At 37.9% G+C, this 27,645-nt stretch overlaps 1 protein-coding gene across 2 annotated transcripts in view; it reads left to right on the top strand.

Annotated features, from left to right (window-relative positions):
* Positions 1–27,645, top strand: part of LOC114665830 (guanine nucleotide-binding protein G(I)/G(S)/G(O) subunit gamma-4) — a 42,096-nt gene that overhangs the window by 6,769 nt on the left and 7,682 nt on the right. For both annotated transcript variants that reach the window (XM_028820467.2, XM_028820468.2), the window contains exon 2: positions 3,124–3,229. In XM_028820467.2, the coding sequence (XP_028676300.1) occupies positions 3,131–3,229 (99 nt within the window). In that variant the 5' untranslated portion in view covers positions 3,124–3,130. The remainder of the gene's footprint in view (positions 1–3,123; positions 3,230–27,645) is intronic.

Here is a 27,645-nt window from a genome sequence, read left to right on the forward strand (position 1 = left end):
ATATTATCCACAGGTTCATAAAGGCACTCATAATGACAACTGTATTAGTGTGTACTGTACCCAACACCTGATGTTGTATTTATTGTCTGGTGTGTAGTGCTGTCACTAACCCATGGGAGACATGCAGTTAGAAATCACTATGTACATATGGTAATAAACTTCAATTTGACCATGCTGTTTGATATGAAGAAAACCAAAGGCCTTGGGAATTTGATATCTGACAACAAGGCAACATAGTATTGAGGTAGACACTAGTTGCGTCAGTGATTATGATTAAATAGTCATCTTGAGAGTATGATCTCCAGTACTACTCCTCTTCCATGCTGTCCCTGTTTTTGCCAAAGCTGGGCTGTCTGACTGAAAACCATAAATGCAGTTCTGATTACTACATTTTATGAGAGGAATGTCATTCAGCAATGCATTTTTTCATTGTGAGCTCAAATATCAGACTCATTATGCTTATGTTGTCATGTGAATGAGAAATACAGTTAATTGCAGACTTGTATTTGTAATTCCAGTTTCAACATGCCACATATGAAATATAGTGGGGGAAATAATTATTTGATCCCCTGCTGAATTTGTAAGTTTGATTACTTACAAAGAAATGAACAGTCTCTAATTTTTATGGTAGTTTCATTTAAATGGAGAGAGACAGAATATCGTCCAAAAAACCATGTACTGGCAAATTTAAGACATGTTTGTATATGTTCCTTCTTGAGCAGGGGGACCTTGCAAGGGCTGCAAGATTTCAATCCATTATGGCATAATGTGTTACCAATGGTGTTGTTGGTGACTATGGTCCCAAGTGCCTTCAGATCATTAACAAGCTCCTCCTGTGTAGTTTTGGGCTGATCCCTCACCTTTCTAATGCTCATCCTCACCCCATGAGGCAAGATCTTGTATGGAGCTCCAGACCGAGGGCGATTGACAGTCATTTTATATTTCTTCCATTTCTGAATAATCACATCAAGAGTTATCACCTTCTCACCAAGCTTCTTGCTGATGGCCTTGTAGCCCATTCCAGCCTTGTGCAGGTCTACAGTCTTGTCCCTGACTTCCTTTTGACAGGTCTTTGGACTTGTCCATGGTGGTGGAGAGGTTGGAATGGAAGAAACTGCTTCTGTGGTCAGGCGTGCTTTATACACATAACGAGTTGAGATCAGGAGTATCTGTGATTGATTGATTGCAATCTGTGGGAGCCAGAATTCTGGCTGGGTTGTAGGGAATCAAATACTTATTTCACTCAGTGACATGCAAATCAATTTATAACTTTTATGTAATGTGGTTTTTTTCTGGATTTTTGATTGATATTCTGTCTCTCTCCATTAAAATGAAACTACCATAAAAATTAGAGACTATTCATTTCTTTGTAAGTGAGCAAATTTACAAATTCAGCAGGGGATCAAATACTTATTTCCCCCACTGTAAGTGTTTGATTGTTGGTAGTGCTGAACCTTATATCAATAGCATGAGTTGCTGGAGAGCTTACTAGTTTAGTGCAGTACTACTCTCAGTCCAGAAGGGAGGGCATCACCCTCAGCATCTCTGTTTAATCTGCCTGGTAAATCTATGACTCCATTTTTTCTGGCCAGCTTGTCCAGTTCAAAAAGTCAAAGATGTTCTAGATGTCTGACAATATATAGAAAGTGTGCTTAACCTGTAGCCATGTAAAGAGCTTACTTGTAGACATCAGCATTCCATGTACCCAGTTTTAAATCATCATATTCATCACTGTTGTGGTTTAGCAAGGAGCATTTTCTACATTAGTGGACCAGGTTCAATTCTAGGAAATACACTGTGGAAACATAGTTCCATTTACAGTACCACCACAGAGCCACAACAGTAGCAAAATAAGAATAACATGCAATTATGATATCATTTTTACGTAGCTTGTATTATAAAATACAATATACAATCCACATCACACTCTGCCTGGGACACACCAAATAAATATCAGCATGATTAATGTTGCTGTGACAGTTAGGGTACTCGCTGTCTTTCACTTTATCCATATCTGTTTGCTGAGGTGCTCTGGTGTGGGCAGAGAAGATTAGAGAGTGGAAGGTTATGGGAGGACTACAATTGAAATGTCACAGAGTTGAGCAGGTCAGTGGTTATGATACCATAAACCAACCAGTGTTCAACAGGAGGTTATCCCATTTTGCTATACATTTCCAGAAACAATCTTATCAGCATTTCTCCTGGCACAGCCTGAGAAATATTTTTTTACAGAATGATATAGCACAATAATGAAAACAAAAAGCCAGAGTGTACAATAATGGAAAAACAAGTAATGCGACACAAAAATAAGCACAAGTAAAATATGTACTTTATATGAAATGATACGATTTCATAAGAGGGCTATTTATACAGTATGAGCTCAACGTTTATCAAATACACAGACCACAGTGACATGTTGAATATAAACTGACCTTCATTGCTTAATACAGCTGAATATATGCTTTTAACATTCAGTTGGACCATCCCCTCATCTTTTCTGCAAGTGTAGTCAATCAGCAGTTGTAGGTTAGTTGTTTGATTGAATGTTTATTAAATTAAGCATTAAAATGTTGAATGATGAAGTGAGCTCTTCAAAAATGAAAGATTTTGATAAATCTTGTGAACCATAATTTCTTGTCAAATGTGTGTAAATAACTTGCCAATTGTTTTAGATAGATAGATAGATAGATACTTTATTAATCCCAAGGGGAAATTCACATACTCCAGCAGCAGCATACTGATACAAAAAACAATATTAAATTAAAGAGTAACAAAAATGCAGGTAAAAATCAGACAATAACTTTGAATAATGTTAACGTTTAACCCCGGGTGGAATTGAAGAGTCACATAGTTTGGGGGAGAAACGATCTCCTAGAAGAGGTCACCTCTTTTAGGTGCCGTTTTAGGAATTTTACAGTTTCCCATCAGTTTAAGGCTGATAGGAGAACTGACAGCCTTTTTATGTTTATGTTATGATTTGTTCTAATATGTCTTTACACATTTTTTACCATTTTTCCTTTCATTTAAATTGCTTTATAACTGTACTCTTTGCTTGAAAAATCATGTAATTTACTCCAAAGATTGGTGGGTATGTATTAAATTCAGTTATTATTTTTTATTTAGGAAAATCATGAAAGACGGCATGGCAAACAACAGCACAGCCAGCATATCTCAGGCAAGGAAAGCAGTGGAACAACTCAAAATGGAAGCCTGTATGGACAGGATAAAGGTATGGGAGGCTTTATCTAGCTAATCATATTTTTAACTATTTTTATAAAATCATTCATGCTTACAAGTTAATCATAAATGTTGCAATAAATCTTTCATAGTTGTTTTAAACGTGAAAGCAGAACCCAGATTAACATGGAGTGCAAAAATATAACAAATCCACATATACATACTACTTGTATAGTCAATAAGATGAAAGGAACCTTATGCTAAGGAATGCAAGGAGAGTGCAGATTTACATGCAGCAGAAAGGACAGTACAAAGGTTACAAACTGTTTGCTCTTACAGCCTAATGTCAGCTTTTAGTCAGAGATTGTCTGTTGGATAGCAGGTCAGTTTCTTTTTTTATAGCATCAACTCATTTCTTCATGTCTGAAAGAAGATATTAATCTAGTTGATCTGCATAAATTATGTGGGCACTTTAAACATGGAATGCTGTTGGTCAAGTATACGATAATACGGCAAGTTGAAATGTTTGGCGGTAAAAGATCATTTGGAATTTGTTGTTTAGAACATCTTGATTTTTGTTAAGTAAATGAGCTTTGAGACATGTCTGGCTTTCTGCTGAAGTGGACGACTTTCTTCTTGAGATGCCCAGCTTTTGGCATTGCTGTGCTTGTTTTGCTCCACCAGTAAATGCTTCATCTTAACTGAAAGTGTAGCCTCCTTTTGGATTTATCTTAGGAAAAGTACTTAGTTAAATAGTACTTCTAATTAACCAACAGCACTATAACCAAGGCCCATTGTCTCAGGGAATTATATAAATATTTTACCCACTTTGTTTCACCCCAAAGCTCTAAAGGCAATGTCTTGTTACTCAGTCATTTCTCGTTTTTTTTGTTTTTTTTTTTTTACTCCCATTCACCACTATTCAGTACTGTATACAGACATTTTTTAATTACTTTTCAGGCTTTGACACTCTTGGTAAAATTCTTGGAAGTCATGGACTCAATCACGTCGATTAATTTCCTCATTCAGGAAGTACAACGTGTTACTTTGTATACAGTACATTGCATTGTGTTTTCCTGTTGGAGTTTCAAAATGATGTTGGGTTTGCAGTTGGTTATCATTTGATATTTTTTTTAACTGTAATGTGTTTCTGATTAAATGTAAAATGTCTTGAGCCAGTAAACTGGATAAAAGTGGATGATAGTTAATATTAAACCAGCTTCAGCAATAACACACTGATTTTTTAATAAATAAATCAAAATTGAATTTATATGATTTTAGCATAAGACTGCAACATAACAAAATGTGAAAAAAGTGCCTCAAATAGAGTCAAAATACGTAACACCATGCAAGAGATAGATATAGATATGTACATATTCACTTAATCCAATTCAGCATTCTGCCAATTTTTGTAATTAGAAGGGTATGTAAATTTTGGCATAATGTTTGATGTATGTGGTGTACTTTTTCAGAGTTTGTGAAATTTTCCCACTGCAAGAGTCTGTACACTCACTCCATTCATTTTACAGCTAAAAGCCTTGGTTCACAGATGGGCTAAATGAATTCAGTGACTTCAGTATGCTGTATTCCAGTTTACTGTTATGAATTAGTAGTGAGTTATTTTTTGTTACTAGATTGCCTGTTACATGCTCCTAGTACGAGAAGTATCAATATAACCTCATAGGTTCTTTCCTTAATAAAGGATAGGAAGAATTGTCAAAACATATTTTTCTGTAACCTCTTACCTGACTCACTGTCCTTATTGTACCCTGAATATTCAACCTTAGGAACCCTTAATGGCAGGCCGCTCGCTGAATGGGGACTGTCTTATATTTTAAGTGCTGTACTTCAGCCCACTTTATTGCCAATAGATGACTTTACAAAACATCCTTTGTACCTTTAAGGGAGCACAGCTACACAAGGATAGAGCAACTATAGCCTCTATGCTGCACTAGTAATCATAGACAGAGACACAGAGTTTAAGCTTTTACTTAAAAATGATTTTATTTGCGTAATAACCAATAACAGAAAATATAGGTAATGCAATTCCTATATTATGCAGTCTTTATTCACTCCCAGATGACAGTTTCCAGATTTACCAGTTAGTTAGTTACAGGTTATATGTCCTTAACTGAAAAGTGACAGATTTCTTGCTGTAGACAGAGCTCAGCTGCCCGGCAGATAGCAAACCCCATTTAAATGTCCATGTCTGTCTTAAATTGTCAGAAGGGCAGCAACCAAACCCACCATTTTATAACAAAGCACCGACTTAACTAAAACTAAACTAAAAACTGAACTGAAAACAGAACAGGGACTCTTATTGGTAAAAGTAGTTCTAAGGCTGCAACTCCCTCCTTGTCACCCAAATGAAGAACACACGTCTGGTTTACTATTCTGCTAGCAAAATATAGGAAAGCTATCACACAAGCTCAAGGTCTGTTCTCATGGGAATCAAAAGCTGCACTAAGGCTCAAACTGACTGGCCATTTTTGTTGTGGCTTTCAGAATTTTCTGCATCTGTACCATGATTATCAGAGAGTGAGTTTGTGGAGCTTGTGATAATAGTTCCATCTTCTTTGGTTTTTTTCAAACATGAAAGCATGTTTCTATTGGAGCAGCAGCAGCTGTTTTGCAGGTGCGGTACTGGTCGTGGTTGTGAAGCGGGAGTGGACTCTAATGACCCAAAGAATTATATCATAAATTTAAGTGGCAGAAATGAGGTTACTTTGCAGGGTGGCTGGGCTGACACTCTGTGATAGGATGAGAAGCTTAGTGGTTCGAGAGAGCCACAGAGTAGAGAGGAGTAGAACAACAGAGTAAAGATCAAGAAAAAACAGTTGAAGTGGTTTGGGCATGTATTAAGTACACGTCCCAGGCAGCTCCCACTACAGCTGATCTGGATACATCCCACTGGGAGGAGACCATGCGGCAGACCCAGGACACGCTTGAGGAATTATATCTCTCAGCTGGGGAACTCCTGGGAATTTCCAGGAAGACTTGGAACTTGTAGCTGAAGACAGGGAAGTCTGGATTAACCTGCTTGGCTGCCTGCCACTGTGACACTCACCATGAAAAGTGGATGGGAAGATGGGATGAGATGAAAGCATGTTTCCAAATGCAGGAGCTCACAGTACACTGCTACACAATACACTGAACAGTTATATTACAGCAAACAATTACTATAATTCTACCATATATTTAATTGACCAATGTGAACTCCTGAGCCATCCACTTTATCAATATCTGCAAATCTATTAACTAATATGGTATTTTAAGGCTATTTATTTTCTTACATTTCATTCATGGGTATGACACACAAAGGAAAAACCAGCTTCTAATCTTATATCTGCAAGATACGTGACCAGTACTCATTGTACCCTCGGAGATTGAAAAGTAAAGGAATGATATAGGAACAGAAAAGTTTACATTTTAGAAGTAGTAGAATGCCCTTCCTGACTATTCCTGCCCACTTCAAACACTGGCTGGTAGATAACAATGGAACAAAAACACCAATACAGTCAGTTGATTAATATGTGGGAGAAAAAGTGGGTGTTTCGCTGACATATGACACCAATGTCATATGTCCATCAATAGAACTCCACAAACAAACTTAGAGAGAACGTTTGTGAGGGCAGGGAGCACAAACCTGAGTCTGTGTTCATCACAGTTACAAAACCAGTGTTTGAGAAGGCCAGCCAATGATGGTTTTTGTTGTCCCATATGGAGGGTAAGTTATGTTGAATGAAACCAACAAATTAAGCATATTAAAATTCTAAATTAACCATTTCAAATGGTGGGTATGGAGTTTATTTTGCAAAGAGGTTAAATCACAAAAGATTGAGTCTTCAACATATGTAATAAGCTTCTTACCAGGAAAAAAGAAGGTTAAAAATCAGTTGAAACCTTAATCAGTGTAGCATTTCTTTGTGCAGAGCTGATGGGTTATCTGTCCTATGGCTCATCCCCTTCAAATAATCCATAGGTATAAAATTAGAACTCGAAATGACCTCTGGGAATTGTGTGGCTTTCACTTCCTTTGGATGTTAAAACTGTGGTACAGGAATTGAAGGCAAGTATTTCTCGCAGAGTGCACCTGACTTCAAATTCTTACTGCTCTGTGTAGCCTGGGATTTTGTTTTGAGGAAGGGGAATGACAATTTGCATTGTTTTATACTGGAATCAAAAGGATTTCAAATTAAATTACAGTCTTTTCTGTCATCATGAATAAGCTGTAGAGAGATGTGAAGATAAAGATAAATATTACATTTTAGGTATGTGATTAAATCCAAAGACACTAAACATCTCAACAATGTTTCTTATTTTTTTTGCCTGTTTTTGGTCCAAACCAGTGTGCGAAACAGTCCATGGTAATCGAGGGGTTCTGTTATTACATTCTTAGCTGAACATTGAAATCTTACTCTGGGGCCGTGGAATGTACAATTAGCTACACAGAATCCTATCTCCTACGATTTTCATATCATAAGTAGACAAATTGTGTTATAAATAAATACACAATCTGCAAACAAAAACCACACCCCTTGTATTTGTGACCAGCAACATGCAGAATGGCCCCTTTACCTGATATACATGCACTTTTCTGAAGGAGAACAGAATTCACCAGCTCACTTATAGTACCGATGCTGATACTTGCTTGTTTGAGTTGAAAATTTCATCATTTGGGACATTTTCATTGTTTGGATTCAATACTTGTGGGCATAGAACAGCTGAGAAATTAGCAGAATTGTATAGTATTCTTAGTTTTGGAGTGGTATTGTGTTAAACAAACTGTCATTAACACCACCCTGCCAGCCACAGACCAACACTGCAGCTCTAGCCAAGTAATGGCACAAAAAACATATGCAGGACATTTCGAAGAATAAAGCTGGCAGTAATGAAAGGCAACACCCTAAACATGATTTTCTTCTGAATTCATATTTTGGCATATTTCCTCACAAATCTAATAATGGATACTAAGTGATTTATAACACTATCTTATGTCTGTGCATTTTCAGGGACCCCCACAATATTGATTTTAAGTCTTCCAGTGGTCCAAAGTGTTAATTGGGGTGTCCCAGACCCCCTGTATTTTACCCCTTGATTCAAGCAAAAAATCCCTTTTATCCATTCAGTTTGAAGGTGTTTTCCATGTGATACCTAGTTTTCACGTTATTTATATTGTATATTAGCTAAAATGTATATGGTTGCCCTAATGTTTTTTTAATTCACATGTGAGTTGTTAATAGTCTTAGATAAAACTATTTTATACTTTAAATAATTAAATGTAATGTTATCAGTTTGGACATACAGTGCACTGTTTTGACAATTGCTCTGCAGCTTGTCCCATTGATGTATATTAAATAATTTAGCATCAGAATTTGCAAAATGGATAACTTTCAGTTGAACAGCTGTTAACTTTGTTTAAATAATGTATGCAGGTGACTGCTTAACAACTTTGTAAGTATAATATTTTAAAAACATAATTGTGTAGTGTGAGGAGCTCAGTAGAATCTGTGTAGGGTGGAGGATCTCCGAGCTCTGTCAGGTCTGTGACTTGTTCCTGTTTTTGGTGGGCTTTAGGCTCCATAGGAAGGCACATGCAATGCAAATGTTACTGGGTTAACTTAATGGTTCTATTGTTTTACCTTTTAATTTTACTGAAGGTTCTTTATTGTGGAAAGAATCTAGATGTCATTTGTTTGATTGAAAAGTAACTTGCAATCATTTTACACTTTTGTTTTCAATTTAATTATTCAACAACATTGCATTATAATAATAATAATGGCTACAAACCTGGTGGTTTTGTGCAGTGGGAATTTAAAAGTGGCCAGGCAGTGTTAAGAAAGCTATGAATAGTCTCTTTTTGATCACAGACTTAATTAATAGTGTAATATGGCATGCAGGATATAGGCTTTCTGTGTACTTCTTGATCAGTGTTCACAACACTACTCCGTCTCTCTGAATTTTCTGTTCCTAAAGCCACCATACTTGCTGTCAGTAAAAATGGAAGGTCATCATTAAAATGATTCAAAACAAAGCTTCTACTTTCTGAAGTTCTGAAGCAGACTGTCAGCACTGAGTTTGTTTATTTCAAACTCTGCTTTTTGTTTCCATACTGGTTCTATTCTGATTGGGATCAACATGCCATTGATGTTTGTTTATAGGACTCCAGTCGGCTGCAGTGTTCACTATAAAGCATGGTCACACTTCACACACAAACTCCTTGCAGGGCTTTTTAAAGGTTCACCTAACTGGTAACTTTTCTCTACAGTTTATCATACAATTGGAGTATGCATAAACTACCTTCATGAATGACATGGGTAGAACAACTAAAGTCCGGCTACTCACTAACCTGACTGAATGTGACAGTTGATCTCAAGTTATAAATACTGTATGTACCAACCAAAGCAAAACTTTGAAAAGCAGCTAACGGACTGCAATAAATAAAAGTTGATTGCCATTGCTTATAACATGTCAACATGCTGTGTCAATATAAGAGAGACTGGTACATGCAAAATATCATTTTGTCAATGTTCACTGCTTTTATCCACTTTGTACTTTCAAAAGTCCATCATCTATGTAGTTATATTTTAATAGATAGACAAAAGTATTTCTCTGAATAAATTCACGCAGAATTTACTAAACCCGAAACAAAGTGCAGGAAAGTGCTGTTAACAAGCTCACTTGGCTTTGGTTCCATTGGCTGCATCTTCTTCCTTTGGCATCTTGTTTTGCTCTCTCTCATGCACAGTTCCTATTATGAAGGCAACTTCTTGTTGTCAGATCTAAATATGGGGCTGCCGGGAAGAGAAAGCATTGATTGGTTGAATCTGAGAGCAAACTACATGTTCAGCTGATAGCTTGGTGTAGGTATTCATTATTTTTTCAATCAAATAGTGGAATGTGATATGCGGTAATTAGAAGGCTTCACTGCTATAGCTGAGGCTTATAATTACAGCTCATCTAACTGGATTACAAGCAAGCTTAGGCTATCATTGAATTTTGAGTCACATTTACAGCATGCTAGCGAATGTAAGAAAAGCCATTTATTTATTTATTCAAGTATTCTAATGATTACAAAAGCAGGGCTGTTTGTATGAAATATATTTTTTTTTCAAAGCTTTGTTATTGTTAACCTGTACTAAAGTTATGCAAAATGAATTTTCAAAAAAAGTCTTGTCATAAAATAATTTTTAGAAAAACAATCAAAACGCAGAACATTATTCAATTTAAATATTATGAGGGTAATGCCTTGGTAGCAGGAACTGCCAGGGATAAAGTTACCCAAGAGGAAATAATTCAGAAAACACAGACCTGCCAAGTTTCTTGAAGAGGGCAAAAAAGCCACTACTGGCACAAAGGGTGTCCATAAAGTGAATTCTAAAGGAGGACCACCATATGAGAGTGAGAGGTCAAAGTGGATGGGGAGGGCGGTAACAGGGTTCTACCAAGATGCTTGTGGGCAGAAGGAAAGGTTATTGATTGGTGGCTTACTATTAACTTTAGACAATGGGTAGTGCAAAAGTTAAAGTAGGCACCTCTTCTTGAGACTATTAAAGGGCCCAATGGTGTAACTTTGGTGTAAATTCACTAGAGTGACCCACTGGCATCATTGTGGGTTAGAAGGCATTGTGTTTTATAGGATTCCCATGTGCAAGGAAAACATTTGTTCAGGAAGTAACCCTTGGGTTTGGTTTAAAAGCCACCCTGTAAGTAGCAGCATTAGAATATGATTGGCTGTAGTTTCAGTAGTACCTAAAAAGCCCCTAGCTTCACCATCTAAATCTCCTTGAAACAAACATGACCTATATATCAAGAAGAATGTATAAGACATAACTTAAAAATAAAAAAATGGATAAAATGCTTTTAGTTCAAAAGCTTTTTCATTGCACTGTATGATTACATAATGATCTTCCAATCAAGGAATGTTGTTTGCTAATTTTTATTTTAACAGACCTAGGAAGATGCAGTGGTAGTACAACTAGTTTACATTTATGAGACTCCTACAATGGATTGAATACATTCATACCTTTTGCAGTGACTGAGATGACAACCTTAATTTCTTTTTTTACTGTTCCTTGGTGTTTTACCTTTTTTAACATTGCTTTCAGGATTTTGAACACCAAAGAATCCATTGGTTACATCTATTTTTTATTTCAAAGTGTTCTGCAGCAGCATACTGCTTTCTTACAGGCACATCCATTTTTTTCAGTTACCAATAGGAATGTGCGACACATCACATCATCAGTGCGACTATATAAATGTTAAACTGTGTATTCCCCACAGTGTCTGAAATTACAAATTCCTCCAAAAAATATAAATAAAAAAATAAACCTTTAGTGATTGGGCTTATTAGTATATTCTGATTACAAATTTTTCTTCTTTTTAGACTTTTTGTAATGTCTGCTCAATTTGGCTCTTATTACATGCCCCCTCTTGTCTTTGAAATCCCACAGTTCACCCCAGTTTTGATCTTTGATTCATTTTCTGGGCTTTTTTTTTATTTCACATCTTCACAGTTTCATCCTTTGGCTTGTTGTTTAGACCTCCCAACTTCTGCTGAATCCCTTTCCACTTAAAACTGCTCCTACACAATTAAGACTACCAAAGGCTGACCACATTGCTGTACAGAGTAAAAACAACTTTTACGAAATAATATGAACACTAAATTCAGACTAAAACCATCACAGTATATCAACACTAGACTGAGTCTTTCAGAAAAGCCAAAACAAGGGCATCACCTCCTCCTCCCAACAAACAACATAAACAGATTCTTTACACTGAATCCCCAGAAGCCAAAGTAAAAAAAAATGTAGGACCACAGGCGTGATTTCAATGTCAGAACAGTGGGAGTGGTTTTTACATTAAAAGGCAGGGCATTGGGCAGCTACTGAAAACGCTTGATCACCACTCCATATGCGCTGAGAACATGGTACCATCAGAAGATTGACAAGAGGAACTGCGGGACCTAGTGGTGAAATACTTAGAAAGAAGTTCTGAAACATAGGGAGGAGCTAGGCTTTTGGGGGCTTTAAACACAAACAAAAGCACCTTAAACTCAATCCTGTACTTGACATGTAGCCAGCGAAGAGAAGCCAAAACACAAATAATATGTTTTCTATTACAGTAACCTAGCTGCTGCATTTTGCAAACCTGCAGCTGAAATAAAGAGGATTGACTGATATCAAAATACAATTAATTATAGTAGTCCGATCCGAGAGGGAGCATTTACAGTGCAAGGAGTGTGTCAGAAAAACGAGACATGCACAGATAAAGGTTTGGGGCAGCCACCCGTATAATATGGTATCCTGGCTGCAAAATCGTTTTTGTAGCAATAAACAGCACAGATGTGCATACATTTGACAGAACAAGACTGACAAATAGGGGAAAGGGGAAGGCTTTTAAAGGGGAAGACAGGAAGTGAGGTCATAAGGATCTGGCCCATGTTCTTTAGCCATTGGTTCCTGCCCGGACGTGACATCACAGGGGCCGGAGCCAGTAAGGTCTCCTTCCATTGGCTCGGTCCTGGAAGTGACGTCAAGAGAGGCAGATGGAATCTCCCGGGAATGGCCTACAGGGAAGAGAGAAAAAGAGTCAGTGCACTCTGCCACCTCCCGGCCTGTCTCAGAACTGCCATCACTCAAGCCCCTTAGCTGCCTCCCATGCGCACATGTGTGACAAGTGTTAAAGCCAAAATGGTACATTGCTTTCAAAAGTCATTCAACTTTCTAGGAGACTATGGCAATCATAAACGAGAAGAGAAACCAAGTTTTGAAAAGTCAGCAACATAAGAAGGAAGAACACTAGTTCTACATGTACAATAAGGACCAATAACCCATCTGGTACCATCTTTCCAAACTAAATCAAAAATACAAAAATATAGGGACTAGGGAATCCATTCCCGGATGGGTTTATCCATTCCCGGGAATTCAGGAATCCCGCATTTCATTCCTGGGAATCCCGGGCTCCCGGGGATGACACAGTGCACAGGCATCTCACATGTGAACGGTTTTAGAACGACCGACACTTATTTTTAATAAAACTACTGCAATATGTTGACACCAATAAAAGACTAACCTTGTCTACAAGCAGTTCATGCTGTCATATAAGTACATGTATCTTTAGTTGAGGTAATAAGAGCGTAGAAAGCACAACGTCCTCACAGGTGGCGCAGTGGTAGTGCTGCTGCTTTGCAGTAAGGAGACTGTGGAAGATTGTGGGTTCGCTTCCTGGTTCCTCCCTGTGTGGATAGTGCTTTGAGTACTGAGAAAAGCGCTATATAAATGTAATTAATTATTATTATTATTATGAATTATTAATTATTATTATTAATTTACACTTAAGCCTTATCAGAGAATATTTTCCAGTGTTGCCCATATACACTCTGTCCCAGAGTACTTTAAAACTGGATAATTCAGCATTATTTCCCCTTTTTATTAAGGGAAATGTGTGTTTCTTCAAAACTCCTGTGACACTTTATTGTAGTGCATAGCAATTTAAATTGAGAACATGACAGTAACAGAGATCTAATAAATAACAAATGTCACAGCCAAACTGGAGAAGGCCATAAACTCTTTTTCAACCTAAAACTTAACATTACAGACCCAATTAACAGATTGTATAGCTACAGGTAGTGGCCATAAAGGTGAAGCAATATGAGTAAATAATGGACACAAACTCGGCTGACAGCAAATGCTTCCATGTGTGTATGGTTCCTGGGTTAATGAAGCAGTAGATATCCCGGCGTGCTTAGATACTTATATCAGAATGGCTAAATGCAGCTTTTTCTGTATTAAGAATTACTTTGTTTCTGATTGAACAGTTGAACGGCTGATGTTCATTGTTTGAAACGCTATCATCTTCATTTGTGCCTCACAAGCAAGGATGGTTACACTCTTTAGAGTTTGTCATCAGTTTTTGATTTTCAGCCGTTTACTTAATTGTGCAAGAATCTTTCTCTTAGATATGTTCTCCATGTGTCTAGATCAAAAGCTGTGAACTACACACTGGTGAAGTCACAATTATTTTCCTTGCATGTGGCCATTTTGAAAGAACTTCTGCAACTAACAACTCCCTTGTCGGAAAAGAAAGAAGACTTACTGTACTTTGAGAGTCTGGTATCTGACATCTGAGATAATAAAATGTAGCATGAGTGCCTGTGGTTTCTGTTTGTAGGAGAACACTGATGCAGATTAAAATCTTAAAGATTAAGAATCCTTCTGGTCCAGTTGTTGATGCTGTTGCCTCACATTTCTGATGGTCTGTATGTTTATGTATAGGCTTTTTGATGCAGCATTGTATCCACTTGCTTCTTTGTGTCTTTAATTGCCCTATTTCCTAACAACACAGATTGGTTACTCCTTTACAGGGCAGTGCCATTAAGCCTCTTTACATTAGTGTACTGTTTTGTTTGCAAAAATGTATGTGTTTTTGAAAAAGACTTCAACTACACTCTTTGTATTTTAATCACTGTTCACATAATGATGTGATTTGGTACTTTTGAGTCATGCTACATATCTTTTTAAACTTTTGGACATGGTCATTTTCAACTATAGTATCTTGTGTTGCTTGGTAGTAACACAGAAGCAGAGAAGGCAGCATGAGCACCTAATCCAGGTCTTCAAAGTTCCCAAAAACATTGATAAAGCAGATCCAGTAGAATTCTTTGCAAACAGTGATTCATGTACTGAAAGACACCTGTGGAGTTTATGGGAAAGTTCATTTAAGACTGAAGCTGGGAAGCACTTCTTTACACAGACAGTCACCGGAATCTGAAGCAAACTACAAATTATCTAGTTGAAGGAAGAGCCTTTCAATTTTTAAAAATTCTCTGGATGAGATGTTTGTGAAACTTAAACAGATGAGTTTGATAGACTGAAAAGTCTCCTCTCATTAGTCAAACTTCTTGTATTATTTTACATGGCATATCCACCTGAGACTTATCCTTTATTAGTCCGGACAATTAAAATTAACCTCATCCAGCAGCTTGTGGCTTTGTGATCAATATTTGACATTTTTTTTGTCTCTTGACTCACTTTCTACTTCATATATATTTACCTTGCCCTTAGCTTTTGAGTTTTTCCCTTTACGTAGTAGTCACTGTGTTGTTCTTTGGTCCCTTTTTGCAATATTCTGAATGCGAATGTTTTGACCAAAAATCTACCACATCCTTAAAGGCAAGTATTTTTGATGAAGACCCTGATATTGGTGCCAAAATGGTAGTTATTGCAACTAAGCAGAAGCACATTTTGTGGCTTTCGAAGAAACATCATAGTGCTACTGACATTAGTATTCTTTACCGTCTTCCTAGCAGATAAGTAAAGAAGGAAGCTAACTGGATTTAGACATACTAATATATCAAGAAAGCAGTGCTCAAAGCGAAAATGCTCATGTATAGTAAAAGTTTGGTGAGATCGTAGAGCCTGTTGGTTTTGGTAAACTATTCAGTGACTCAAAAAAGACAGGTGAGATTTCACCCTCTTTTGCTCTCAGAAATGTTGGTGAAATGTTACCTTTAATAGGAAGTGTCATTGAGAAGTGAAAGCAGTACTTGGATTAACTCCTAAGTGCAAGGGATATTCCCAACTAGGAGGAGGTAGTACTGGAAGCATTATTTGGGAATCCATCAATTTATGGGGCTGTGGTTGCTGTAGTGATTAACAATCCCAATTATGATAATATCTGAAAATAGAATTGATTAAAGTATTGAATGCTGTGCATATGTTTTGATTAACATGCCTCTTAAATGGTGTCTGGAAGGTAGCGATAGTGCCTTGAGGCTTACAGAGTGGGGTGGTTGTCCACATTTTCAAGAGTTGGGAAAAGGCCGTGTTTCAATTACCAAGTGATGAAACGTCTTAGGCTACTTGGAAAGGACAGTCAGTATGAGAGTTTAACCCACAGTCATGGCCAAACGTTTTGATAATGACAACAAGCATTGGTTTTCAAAATCTTCTCCCAACCATCCAAGAACAGTTTGGTGATGAACAATCCCTTTTCCAGCATGATGGAGCACCGTGCCATAAGGAAAATGTTATAACTAAGTAGCTCAGGGAATAAAACATCGAAATTTTGGGTCCATGACCAGGAAACTCCCCAGACATTAATCCCATTGAGAACTTGTGGTCAATCCTCAAGAGGTGGGTGGACAAACAAAACCCCACAAATTCTGACAAACTCCAAACATTGATTATGCAAGAATGGGCTGCCATTTGTCAGGATTTGGTCCAGAGGTTGATTGACAGCATGCCTTGGTGAATTGCAGAGGTCTTGAAAAAGAAGGGCCAACACTTCAAATATTGACTCTTTGCATAAACCTAATAGAAAAGTCAAGCAAAATGACACCTTTTATTGGCTAACTAAAAAGGTGTCATTTCGCTTGACTTTTCACTACATTCATAATGGCTAACACGGTACAACACCCTAGTACTACATAAACCTAATGTAATTGCCAATAAAAGCCTTTGAAACTTATTAAATGCTTGTACAGTAATCCCTCCTCTATCGCGGGGGTTGCGTTCCAGACCCCCCCGCGAAAGGTGAAAATCCATGAAGTAGAAACCATATGTTTATATGGTTATTTTTATATTGTCATGCTTGGGTCACAGATTTGCACAGAAACACAGGAAGTTGTAGAGAGACAGGAACTTTATTCAAACACTGCAAACAAACATTTGTCTCTTTTTCAAAAGTTTAAACTGTGCTCCATAACAAGACAGAGATGACAGTTCCGTCTCACAATTAAAAGAATGCAAACATATCTTCCTCTTCAAAGGAGTGCGCATCAGGAGCAGATAAAGTCAGAGAGATAGACAGAAAAAAGCAAACAGTCAGAAATCAATAGGGCTGTTTGGCTTTTAAGTATGCGAAGCACCGCCGGACAACTCAGCTGCTAGGATGGGAGCAATGTTAAGGTAGCCTTTCAGCATTTTTTTAGAGGAGCGTCCGTATCGTCTAGTGGTGCGAACAGCCCCCCCACTGCTCACACCCCCTCTGTAAGGAGCACAGAATGTCAGAGATAGAGAGACAGAGAAAAACAAACAATTAAAAATCAATACGTACCGAGCTTTTAAGTATGCGAAGCACCATGCAGGAAGCATATCGCTTGACAAAACAGCCACATTTAAGCCCAGCAAGGAAGAGAGGTAATCTTTCAGTGTTTTTTGAGGAGTGGCCGTATCTTCTAGGGGTGTGAACAGCCCCTGTGCTCACAATATATTTGAGTTTTATTTAATAGGTAATACGTGCTCTGATTGGGTAGCTTCTCAGCCATCTGCCAATAGCATCCCTTGTATGAAATCACCTGGGCAAACCAACTGAGGAAGCATGTACCAGAAATTAAAAGACCCATTGTCCGCAGAAATCCGTGAACCAGCAAAAAATCTGCGATATATATTTAAATATGCTTACATATAAAATCCGCGATAGAGTGAAGCCGCGAAAGACGAAGCGCGATATAGCGAGGGATTACTGTAATTATACTTCAGTATACCATAGAAACATGGAGTTTCCCATTCCCTTCTACATGAGCTTTGTGGACTTTGAGAATACTTATAACTGTGTAGCCTATGGCATTTTGTTGAAGGGGTTATGCTAAAACCTGAATATTATCCAGTTTGGAGATCTGAAAGTTGCTGGTCTGTACCCAGAGCTGGTCTTAGTAGGGAGTGCAGCCCCTGGGTTTGAATCATTATTTAGGCCCCATCTAGCTGTACTGAGGGAACCATGGAAAGCTAGTATGTAATGTCAACGCTTAAGAGTTGCCTGAACTTGAATTAGCACTGCAAAAAACGAGCAGGAAAGTATGAAATGGGTGACTCAATAGTCTCAAAAAACGTAAAAGCAGCATCTCAGGTTATGAGTGATTTTATATTAGGAAAATAAAAAATTATTAGTACCCAAGTCCCACCCCTTTCTACCCATATTCGCATATTAGACAGGTGTGTCCAATCATGAGAAAAGGTATTTAAGGTGGTCAATTACAAGTTGTGCTTCCCTTTGACTCTCCTGTGAAGAGTGACAGCATGGGATCCTCAAAGCAACTCTCAAAAGATCTGAAAACAAAGGTTGTTCAGTATCATGGTTTAGGGGAAGGCTACAAACAGCTATCTCAGATGTTTAAACTGTCAGTTTAAACTGTAAGGAATGTAATCAGGAAATGGAAGGCCACAGTCACAGTTGCTGTTAAACCCATCAGGTCTGGCAGGCCAAGAAAAATACAGGAGCAGCATATGCGCAGGATTGTGACAGTGGTTACAGACAACCCACAGATCACCTCCAAAGACCTGCAAGAACATCTTGCTGCAGATGGTGCATCTGTACATCGTTCTTCAATTCAACGCAATTTGCACAAAGAACATCTGTATTACAGGGCGATGAGAAAGAAGCCCTTTCTGCACTCACGCCACAAACAGAGTCGCTTGTTGTATGCAAATGCTCATTTAGACAAGCCAGATTCATTTTGGAACAAAGTGCTTTGGACTGATGAGACAAAAATTGAGTTATTTAGTCATAACAAAAAGCGCTTTGCATGGCGGAAGAAGAACACTGCATTCCAAGAAAAACACCTGCTACCTACTGTCAAATTTGGTGGAGGTTCCATCATGCTGTGGGGCTGTTTGGCTAGTTCAGGGACTGGGGCCCTTGTTAAAGTCGAGGGTCAGATGAATTCAACCCAATATCAACAAATTCTTCAGGATAATGTTCAAGCATCAGTCACAAAGTTGAAGTTATGCAGGGGTTGGATATTCCAACAAGACAATGACCTAAAACACAGTTCGAAATCTACAAAGGCATTCATGCAGAGGGAGAAGTACAATGTTCTAGAATGGCCATCACAGTCCCCTGACTTGAATATCATTGAAAATCAATAGGATGATTTGAAGCAGGCTGTCTGTGCCCGGCAGCCATCAAATTTAACTGAACTGGAGAGATTTTGTATGGAAGTATGAAAGAATGGTCAAAAATACCTCCATCCAAAATCCAGACACTCATCAAAGGCTATAAGAGGCATCTAGAGTCTGTTATATTTGCAAAAGGAGGCTCAACTAAATATTGATGTAATATCTCTGTTGGGGTGCCCAGATTTATGCACCTGTCTAATTTTGTTATGATGCATATTGCATATTTTCTGTTAATCCAATAAACTTAATGTCACTGCTGAAATACTACTGTTTCCATAAGGCATGTCATATATTAAAAGGAAGTTGCTACTTTGAAAGCTCAGCCAACGATAAACAAAAATACAAAGAATTAAGAGGGGTTCCCAAACTTTTTCATATGACTGTATGTAGACCAAAAACAAAGCAGACATTTTTAGAGCTGCTTGGTGAAGATTCTTATAGTTATTCTTTTTTCTTTATTTCGCCTTATACAATTTCTTATATTAGGAATTTGGTAGTTTTCGCATACCCCTTGGGGTCAGAGCGCAGGGTCAGCCATTGTACAGCGCCCCTGGAGCAATTACAGGTTAAGGGCCTTGCTCAAGGGCCCAGCAGAGCAGTGGCCTTTTTGGCAGTGATGGGGATTCGAACCGGCAACCTTTGGGATACCAGCGCAGATCCTTAGCCTCAGAGCCACCACTTTTCTGGCTCTACTAAGCTCCAGAAATGATGAGAATGCTGCCGAGACTTTAACTGCAAATTATATTGAAGGTTTACTAATATATAATATATAAAATCCAATGTATGTCTGTCCACTTTTCACAAGAGAACTACTTAACGGATTTAGATCGAGTTTTTTTCTATCATTTTCTTGAACATTCCGGTTGATTTTGTGACTTCTCTCATTTCGCTATGTATCATAGTTCGCTTGCGGTACCGATTTATTTGCATGAATCCGAGTGAGAGGCAGCAGGCAGAGGGGAGTGGGGCACTCCTCACTCAAGCTGCAGCCTTGGAGCATGTACCTTACTCCCGCTTAGCTAGCGAACGAGAGAACTACTTAAAGGATTTAGATCAGGTTTTCTTTTTGTATAATTCGCTTGAACATTCTGGTTGATTTTGCTACTTCCGTCATTGCGCTAAGAATCATAGTTCACTTGCGGTACCGATTTATTTGCGCAAATCCCAGAGACACGCAGCGGACCGAGGAGAGGGCCTTCCTCACTCACTCGCCAGCTTCAGAGAGTGTTCCTTAACTCCGCTTAACTAGTGAACAAGAAAACAATTGAATTCAACTTTGTTTGATATTTAAAATAAAGTGTTACTTATGTCTTGATGAGTTTGAGTCTGGATATTCTCTTAAGTGTATGCTACATTGAAAAAATAGATTGAAATTCAGATTGTGGATCATGATTTTTGTGTTAAAAGGATCGTGATATGATTTTTTTAGAAAGATCGCCCACCCCTAATTTGACTAATCAAGTTTTCAAATTTATGTAGGATTCATTAACCCTTTGGCTAGCTACCGGTAGCTTGCGAGTGACGTGTTGGAGACCTCTGTACTAGACATTCTAATGGCACAGTGCAACTTACATGACCTTCCAGTTCTTAGCAAAATTTGGCAAAAATAAGACAAACATTAAAGCTGCCTGTTTGGAGATGCTGTAAATACATTAATAAGTTCAAATTTCTGTGTAAATGTTTATGTACTTTCTGATTCATTACAAAAATCCTTAAAAGATTTCTAGGATTTTAACATACATAATATATATAAAGAAAGAGAGAGAATGTAATGTCAAATTTTAACATTATACTTCATTACTATGAGAGCACAGTATGCCATGTCAAATATTAAAAGCAAAGATGGTATATCTGTTTTAAGAGAGAAAAGTATTTAAAAATATTATTCTGGAAATAAATTATCTTCACAATATCAGGCATTTTCAGTTGTTGAGGTGAAAAAAAAACCAAATGAAAATAAACCTAAAAATTAAATAAAATAAAAACACAAGTTTACTGCATACTGTACTTGTCAAGCTTCTTGTAAACTTTACCTGTTGTTTAGTGAAAATCCTGCCAACTCGGTTGTTCTACGATGTTTGCATTGTTTCACTGCCAAACAATCTTTCCAAACCATAAGCATGGCAGGACTTTTGAACGGATTAACCTGGGCTTCAGAGGTCTTGAAACTGGTCAAGATATACAAAAAAACCCAACTTTTTATGTATTTTTTTAATTAAATTATTTTTGCCACTAGACTGGCCTATCTACTCTTTTTTAACCCCTTTACTGTTATTCCTATGATTACACTTTCTCCGCGAGCACGCACACAGTTTGAACAACACTTACTGAGATAGGGTGGATGTTAGACCAGCATTTCCAGTGTCAGGATAGTTGAATTGGTTATTGTAGAACACAAGTTACACAAAGAAGAAGGTGATTTGTCATGTTTCAATAGTGACAGTTCTTCAGAAATCACCAGTGACAGCATTATACTTGAGGTTCTAGTTCTAGTGATATGATTGTGACAATTCTGCACAAATGGTAAACTAAAATGATAATTCTAAATGTGCGTCATGTAAAGAGTGCTGGCTGGTTTTTAAAGATGCGATTCATTGGCAGCCTCCATTCTTGACATTGCTGATTTTCAGTAAGCTTTTTCTAAGACTAATAATTTCTAGACTTGGCTACCAATTTTATTTTCTATTATACTTTCTTCTATTGATATTATTATCCGATAATAAATACCATGTTGCTTTCGCATTTCTATACTTTGTCTTTATATCTTGAGTGATTGAAGTAATAAAGTAAATATTAGGGCACCTGTTGCAGGGTAGATTGCTATTTGGTCATTGCTTTAGGGTTATCAAGGCTGAGAGGTCGCATCTCAATAGAAGCACAAGTGCTGTAGAAGTAAGACATTGTTGGCTGGTAAGTGCCATATAACCAAAAGGATGTTGAGCCTTTGTGTGTCTTGCAGACACCCGTACATTTATAGTGCTAGTGATAGTGAGTCCCTCTGTGGAGTTCTGAAGGGTGACAGGAATGAGGCACCACTTTTACATACTCCTGTGAATGGGATCCATGTGGAATATTACAGAACTAGCCGATGCATGCCGTAGCATACGGCAGTGTAAGAATAGAAACAGAAAACCGTGAGAAAGGAATTCAGAAATCAAGAAGAAATAAATACTTCTTGAAAGACGCAGTGTGTATGTAGAATTTCTGGCCAAGCAGGATTACATGTGAAAGTGATAAATAAATCAGGCTTTCCAAATTTACATACTATGGCCATGACATCCTGATAGTTTTGTTGCATGCATCTTGGACTTCCTGGAAATGTGGACGGTAATATGATCATTTTGCGTACATGTACGTTTTTATTTCCAGCGTTTGCTTGCAGTGCGTCTGAAAGTCCTTTGTATTGTTCCATGCGCAGTTCTTGTTGATGTAATCTGAGATAGTTTAGACGCGCACCCTCTGTTTTAACATACGCATCTACGACGTACTGTTGGAATAGTTTGCCGCTGGAGTTTCCAAATACATAAATATATTCCACATTGCTAATCTGTACGCATGAAATTGGCATTGAGTAAGCCTTATTCGCTTGGCGGTTCTTTTATCGGGAACATGTTGTAAATCTTTGTGCCAGCCAATGTCTCCGTAAGGGAATAAAAGTGGGTAAACCATAGGATCGCAATTCATATTGAACGTGGAAATCTGTTTAAAGGAGTTGCCTATGGGATAGATGCAAATGTCCCTTTTGGCAGGCGGTTTGCCATCTTCTCCGACGAAAATTACTGTAACATCGGTGTGACATGTCAGGGCATTGTATCGTCGTAAATCCTGCCTAGGGTTTTCCTTGAAAACCATTCGTACAGATGCTGTTGGATTGGACTGAGCAATTTCATGCACGTGTTTGCATTATTTAGCGAAGGGCTTGATGGTTCTGAGCATGGAATCTAGCTGGAGAAGTACATTTTCACTGCATGCAGAGTTTACTTTACTTTGTAAGCGTACTTCAGTAGCTTACGCTGTGTCAAAAACATACAACTATCCATATCCTGGAGAGGTAGAAGTGTTAGCGTATAGTAGTGGAGAGATTTGGTGATAAATTTGCCTGTGTATTTTAAAACAGTATGGTCCATGGCCAGGAGGTTGAGTTATCTGTGCACCCATGGAAGCAAATGCTAGAGAAGAGTTGTATTCTCGAATGTGTTTACGATAATTTTTAGCTTCTGATGTTTGCTATGTAAGAAGCTGTTGTAAAGACACAGGTGGCTCCCGCAAAGGTGGTAAAGCTACTTTCCTGTTGTGGCAGCACCTCGAGTACTTGTTAGATGTATTATACTCAGCAGGCCAGTATAGTGCATGACATGGAAGAGGATGAATAGGAATCAAGAAATGCCATGTCGGCTGCGTGTGGGCGGGACAGATTTTGAAGTGAAAGCAGGACGATCCAGAAGAGAAATATATATAAGAGATGACTGGCAGATAGGCATCACTCATACATAGTTGTGAGAACAGGATCTGTGTGTGTGTATATGTTAATCGTTAGGTGCAAGAGTGGACCATTCTAGTAAACAAACTTGGTAAGTCTCACAAATTCCTCAACAATACAGCACTGCACTTTGAATCACAAGTGTGCTGGTTCAAACATTACCTGTGACCTTAAACTACCTGGTTCTCATCCTGTGCTCCAGTTGAAAAACAATTATCATAAACAGTTGTAATGTATCTTACAACTTATCATGGAAAAAGGCCAAATACACAAAACATTATAAACAGCAAGGAAAACAGCAACACAGCATTAAACATACAAACTGGGAAGAATAATGTAAACAAAGCAAATATAAAAATGCAGCAATAACAGAAAACTTGTGTAAGACTGAAAAGTGAAAACATCAGGTTATGAAAAAGATTCAGAGATGACATTCTAATGTTGTGCTAGCGAGATCTCAGTTCGGCACTAACACAAACAACAGTTTCCATAGTACAGCAAAGCTGTTGCGGCCCACATCAGTGAAACAGATTTGTTTTTATACAGAGATTATCTGTGAGAGCAATAGAGCTAGACAAATCTGTTAACACGATTCATGAATGTCTCTAAGGCATTTTTTTCTGAGTTTTATTTACAAATTACTTTTCAGTTCCTCTGCTTTTTTGTTTAGTAAAAACTTATGCTCAGCATTTTCCTTAAATCTGCTTTTCCAGAGTAGCATTTTCTTTTAGTATATTCACTCTTTCAATTTCTGAATGCACTAATTCTAGTAGATGACATATTGTAAAGAATGGTTTAAAACTTCTGTTGGCTACGTGGAACAAAAGAAAAGAACCAATCCCTGCTGCAGTACAGTGAGCAGATCAGTTTAGGTTTTAAACCCACACCTTTGAAACTACCCGGCAAAAGCAGTAGTTACAGTACTACTCTATGAGTAGGTGCGTATGCAGACTTGGTGCATACTCCGGCTATGTCCACACCACTACATTTTCGTTTAAAAACGTAGACATTAGGCTATTTTCACCTTTTTTTCCATACTTCTCTGAAAATAAAGACTTTTGAAAAAACGCACTCCAGAGCCATATATTTATGAAAGTTTTGGTTTGCAATGTGGATGCGTGGAAAAGTAGACCTTTAAAAATGAAAACTGTAATCACACTCCGGTTTGTTCATGCTTATTATGCAGCTCTTCCCTGACGGAATCCTGCTCATAAAAATATCCCATTCCCAGATTGGTCACTCTTCATAGAAGAAAACCATATTGCCACATAGCTGACATATAAAAGATGCTTCCAGTGGCATTTATTGTGCTGGTTACCAGTATACATCTAAACTGTATTGTGTACAGTTTGAATTCTGCATATATGTACTAAAGGCAAATAATATACTGGATGCTACAGTTTTGTGATAAATCCCCTGACTGGCTGTTTTATCATCCCTTCAAAGATTTTTCCACCGATGCACACATGCCCAGTATAGATGAACATCTGCATCACATGTGTTTTCATTCATTTTAGTATGAACAGAGATACTTTTGTAAACAATGTGAAAATGCCTGTATGGGCGGAGATCTTCTTTATGTAAAAACGCCACTTTCAAATGAGAACATAGGAGTGTGTCCATAGTCTCAGATGCAGTGTAAATGTTGACTTAATTCAAGGGTTGCTGGAATCTTCTGGAAACTCCAAAAATGTTTCTTCATTAAGTCACCTTTTGATATAAGCAGTTAATAAAGGAAATACAAATTATACTGAAGTAAATAAACATCTATCAGGTAGATAGTGTGACATTTTTATGAAGGATTTTGACCTAAAAACAAGAGGCTATGATGTAATATTAAAATGCTTCCTCCCCAAAAGTGGGTGCCATCTACTCTTTACCATCTAATGCTCAAAGTATGATATATCCTTTTATGGTAAAATGGTTTTGCAAAGTGGTTAAGGGTGGTCTTCACCATGGAAAGTACATAGAATTTGCTCAATGGTTTTTCTAGTTTAATTACTGGTATTGCTCGTCAACAACAGAATGCGTACATTTGAGCATTGAGGTCCACGGTAGCTTTCAGTGAGGTTTTGCCATCAAAGTTAACTTTTCTACAGTTGATATTGTGAATATTAGTTAAGATTCTTGTAAGCGCCTTAATTTCCAAAAATATGCCTTAATGGCTGAAATGCCTTTGGCCTTCTTGACATGAAAGGATACTGTGCCTACAAGATTGATAGGCTGTTCTAGACAGCATGGTGCCTCAGCTGGAAATGAGTAATCCAAGAAGTGCCTGTTGTACATCAGAGAAGTGCGCTGTGGTGGAATTGATATTTCCTGTTTTTTAAAATTAATTATTATTATTATTATTATTGCTGCATTTAAATTCAACTTGAATTTCTGTTTCTTCCCAGCTTGTTCTGAACCTCACATCAAGTGAGACATCTGCTATATTCAAGTCAATTCAGTTTTTTCTTTTATGGTTATCTTCACTGAGAACGAGCTCACAGAACATGACTAATACAATGACAATATGGTTAAAAAACTTACACTGTTTACATGCTTAGACTGGCATATTAGGTATTACATCTTATCTTTTGTGCCCATTTTTAAGACACTGCAAAAAAGTAAACTTTATTTCCAAACCTTCATTATGCGCTAGCCTGGAAAATATATGTCCTCACTGATCATTTATCAAACTCAAGAGAACATTTATTCTACATTATATACTGCTTGTGTTTATAAAAATAAATTACATTTTTTCATTTAGAACATTAGTACAATTTTGATGAAAACAGGATATTTAGTCCAACAAAGCCTGCCAGTCTTATTCATTTCAATTGATTTGTTTTGATTTCATTGTTCACTATTAGGCGGCACAGTGGCGCAGTGGTAGCGCTGTTGCCTCGCAGTAAGGAGACCTGGGTTCACTTCCCGGGTCCTCCCTGTGTGGAGTTTGCATGTTCTCCCCGTGTCTGCGTGGGTTTCCTCCGGGCTCTCCGGTTTCCACCCACAGTCCAAAGACATGCAGGTTAGGTGGATTGGCGATTCTAAATTGTGTGTGCTTGGTGTGTATGTTCGCCCAGCAGTGGGCTGGCACCCTGCCCAGGGTTTGTTTCCTGCCTTGCGCCCTGTGTTGGCTGGGATTGGCTCCAGCAGACCCCCATGACCCTGTAGTTAGGATATAGCGGGTTGGATGATGGATGGATGTTCACTATTAGATGGCAGGCAATGTGGTGGTATGCCAGCTTGTCCAGGGCTGGTTGTATTTTGCCCCTGATGCTGCCTTGATAGGTCCAGGCATTGTCCCACAGTAAATAACCATGAATGAATTTTGCTTAAAAGTGGGTGGGAACAATTACATGGTTCGCTGAGTGCCACATTTCTATACCAATCCAATCCCTCATGAAAGGGGTGCTCAAAGAAGGGGTGGTGATTATGACCTGCAAAGAGCAATGGTGCTCTTGTTAACCTAGTCTGACAGAGAGCAAGCATCCGATTATGATTAACTGTCTTCTCCTAAAAAGACCTCTATTAAATATGTGAATGTGTGTCACATGTGCAGTGAGCAAAATGAATGTGTAAAAAACAAACAATCAGTTGCAATGGAAAAACCTTTCAGTAAAATCAGATTATACATTGGCATTTGAAGATCTCAGTGAAATAGTGGTAAAAGTGAAGATACGTTATTGCTGTTGTTCACAGTTACAATGATAGTGTCGGATGTAAGGTTGAAACAATTGAGTGCTACGTCTGTGAAAATAAGAATTGCAAAATATGCACTCAATGTAAGTGGTGTGTCTTACTTCATCAAAAGTAGATGAAAAGGACTGTTGTTAAGACAACTGATAACAAAGAGCCACAGGAGAGGCAGATTTTGGTACACAAAATACCTGAATCAGTAATTGTGCCTAATGACATTGACACCACTTCAGGAGAAACACTGGGTTGGGTTTTGCACAATATCCACCTTTTGACGGCAGTTCTAAAAGATCAACTGAAGTTAATATTACTGTCTAATTGGAAATGCAAACATGCCATGCCATAATGTAACCGATGTGTTTAAACACATAGAATATACATGGGCCACATTGCCAGTCTAAACTC

The sequence above is a fragment of the Erpetoichthys calabaricus genome, chromosome 15, assembly GCF_900747795.2.
Source record: "Erpetoichthys calabaricus chromosome 15, fErpCal1.3, whole genome shotgun sequence".
NCBI lineage: Eukaryota > Metazoa > Chordata > Cladistia > Polypteriformes > Polypteridae > Erpetoichthys > Erpetoichthys calabaricus.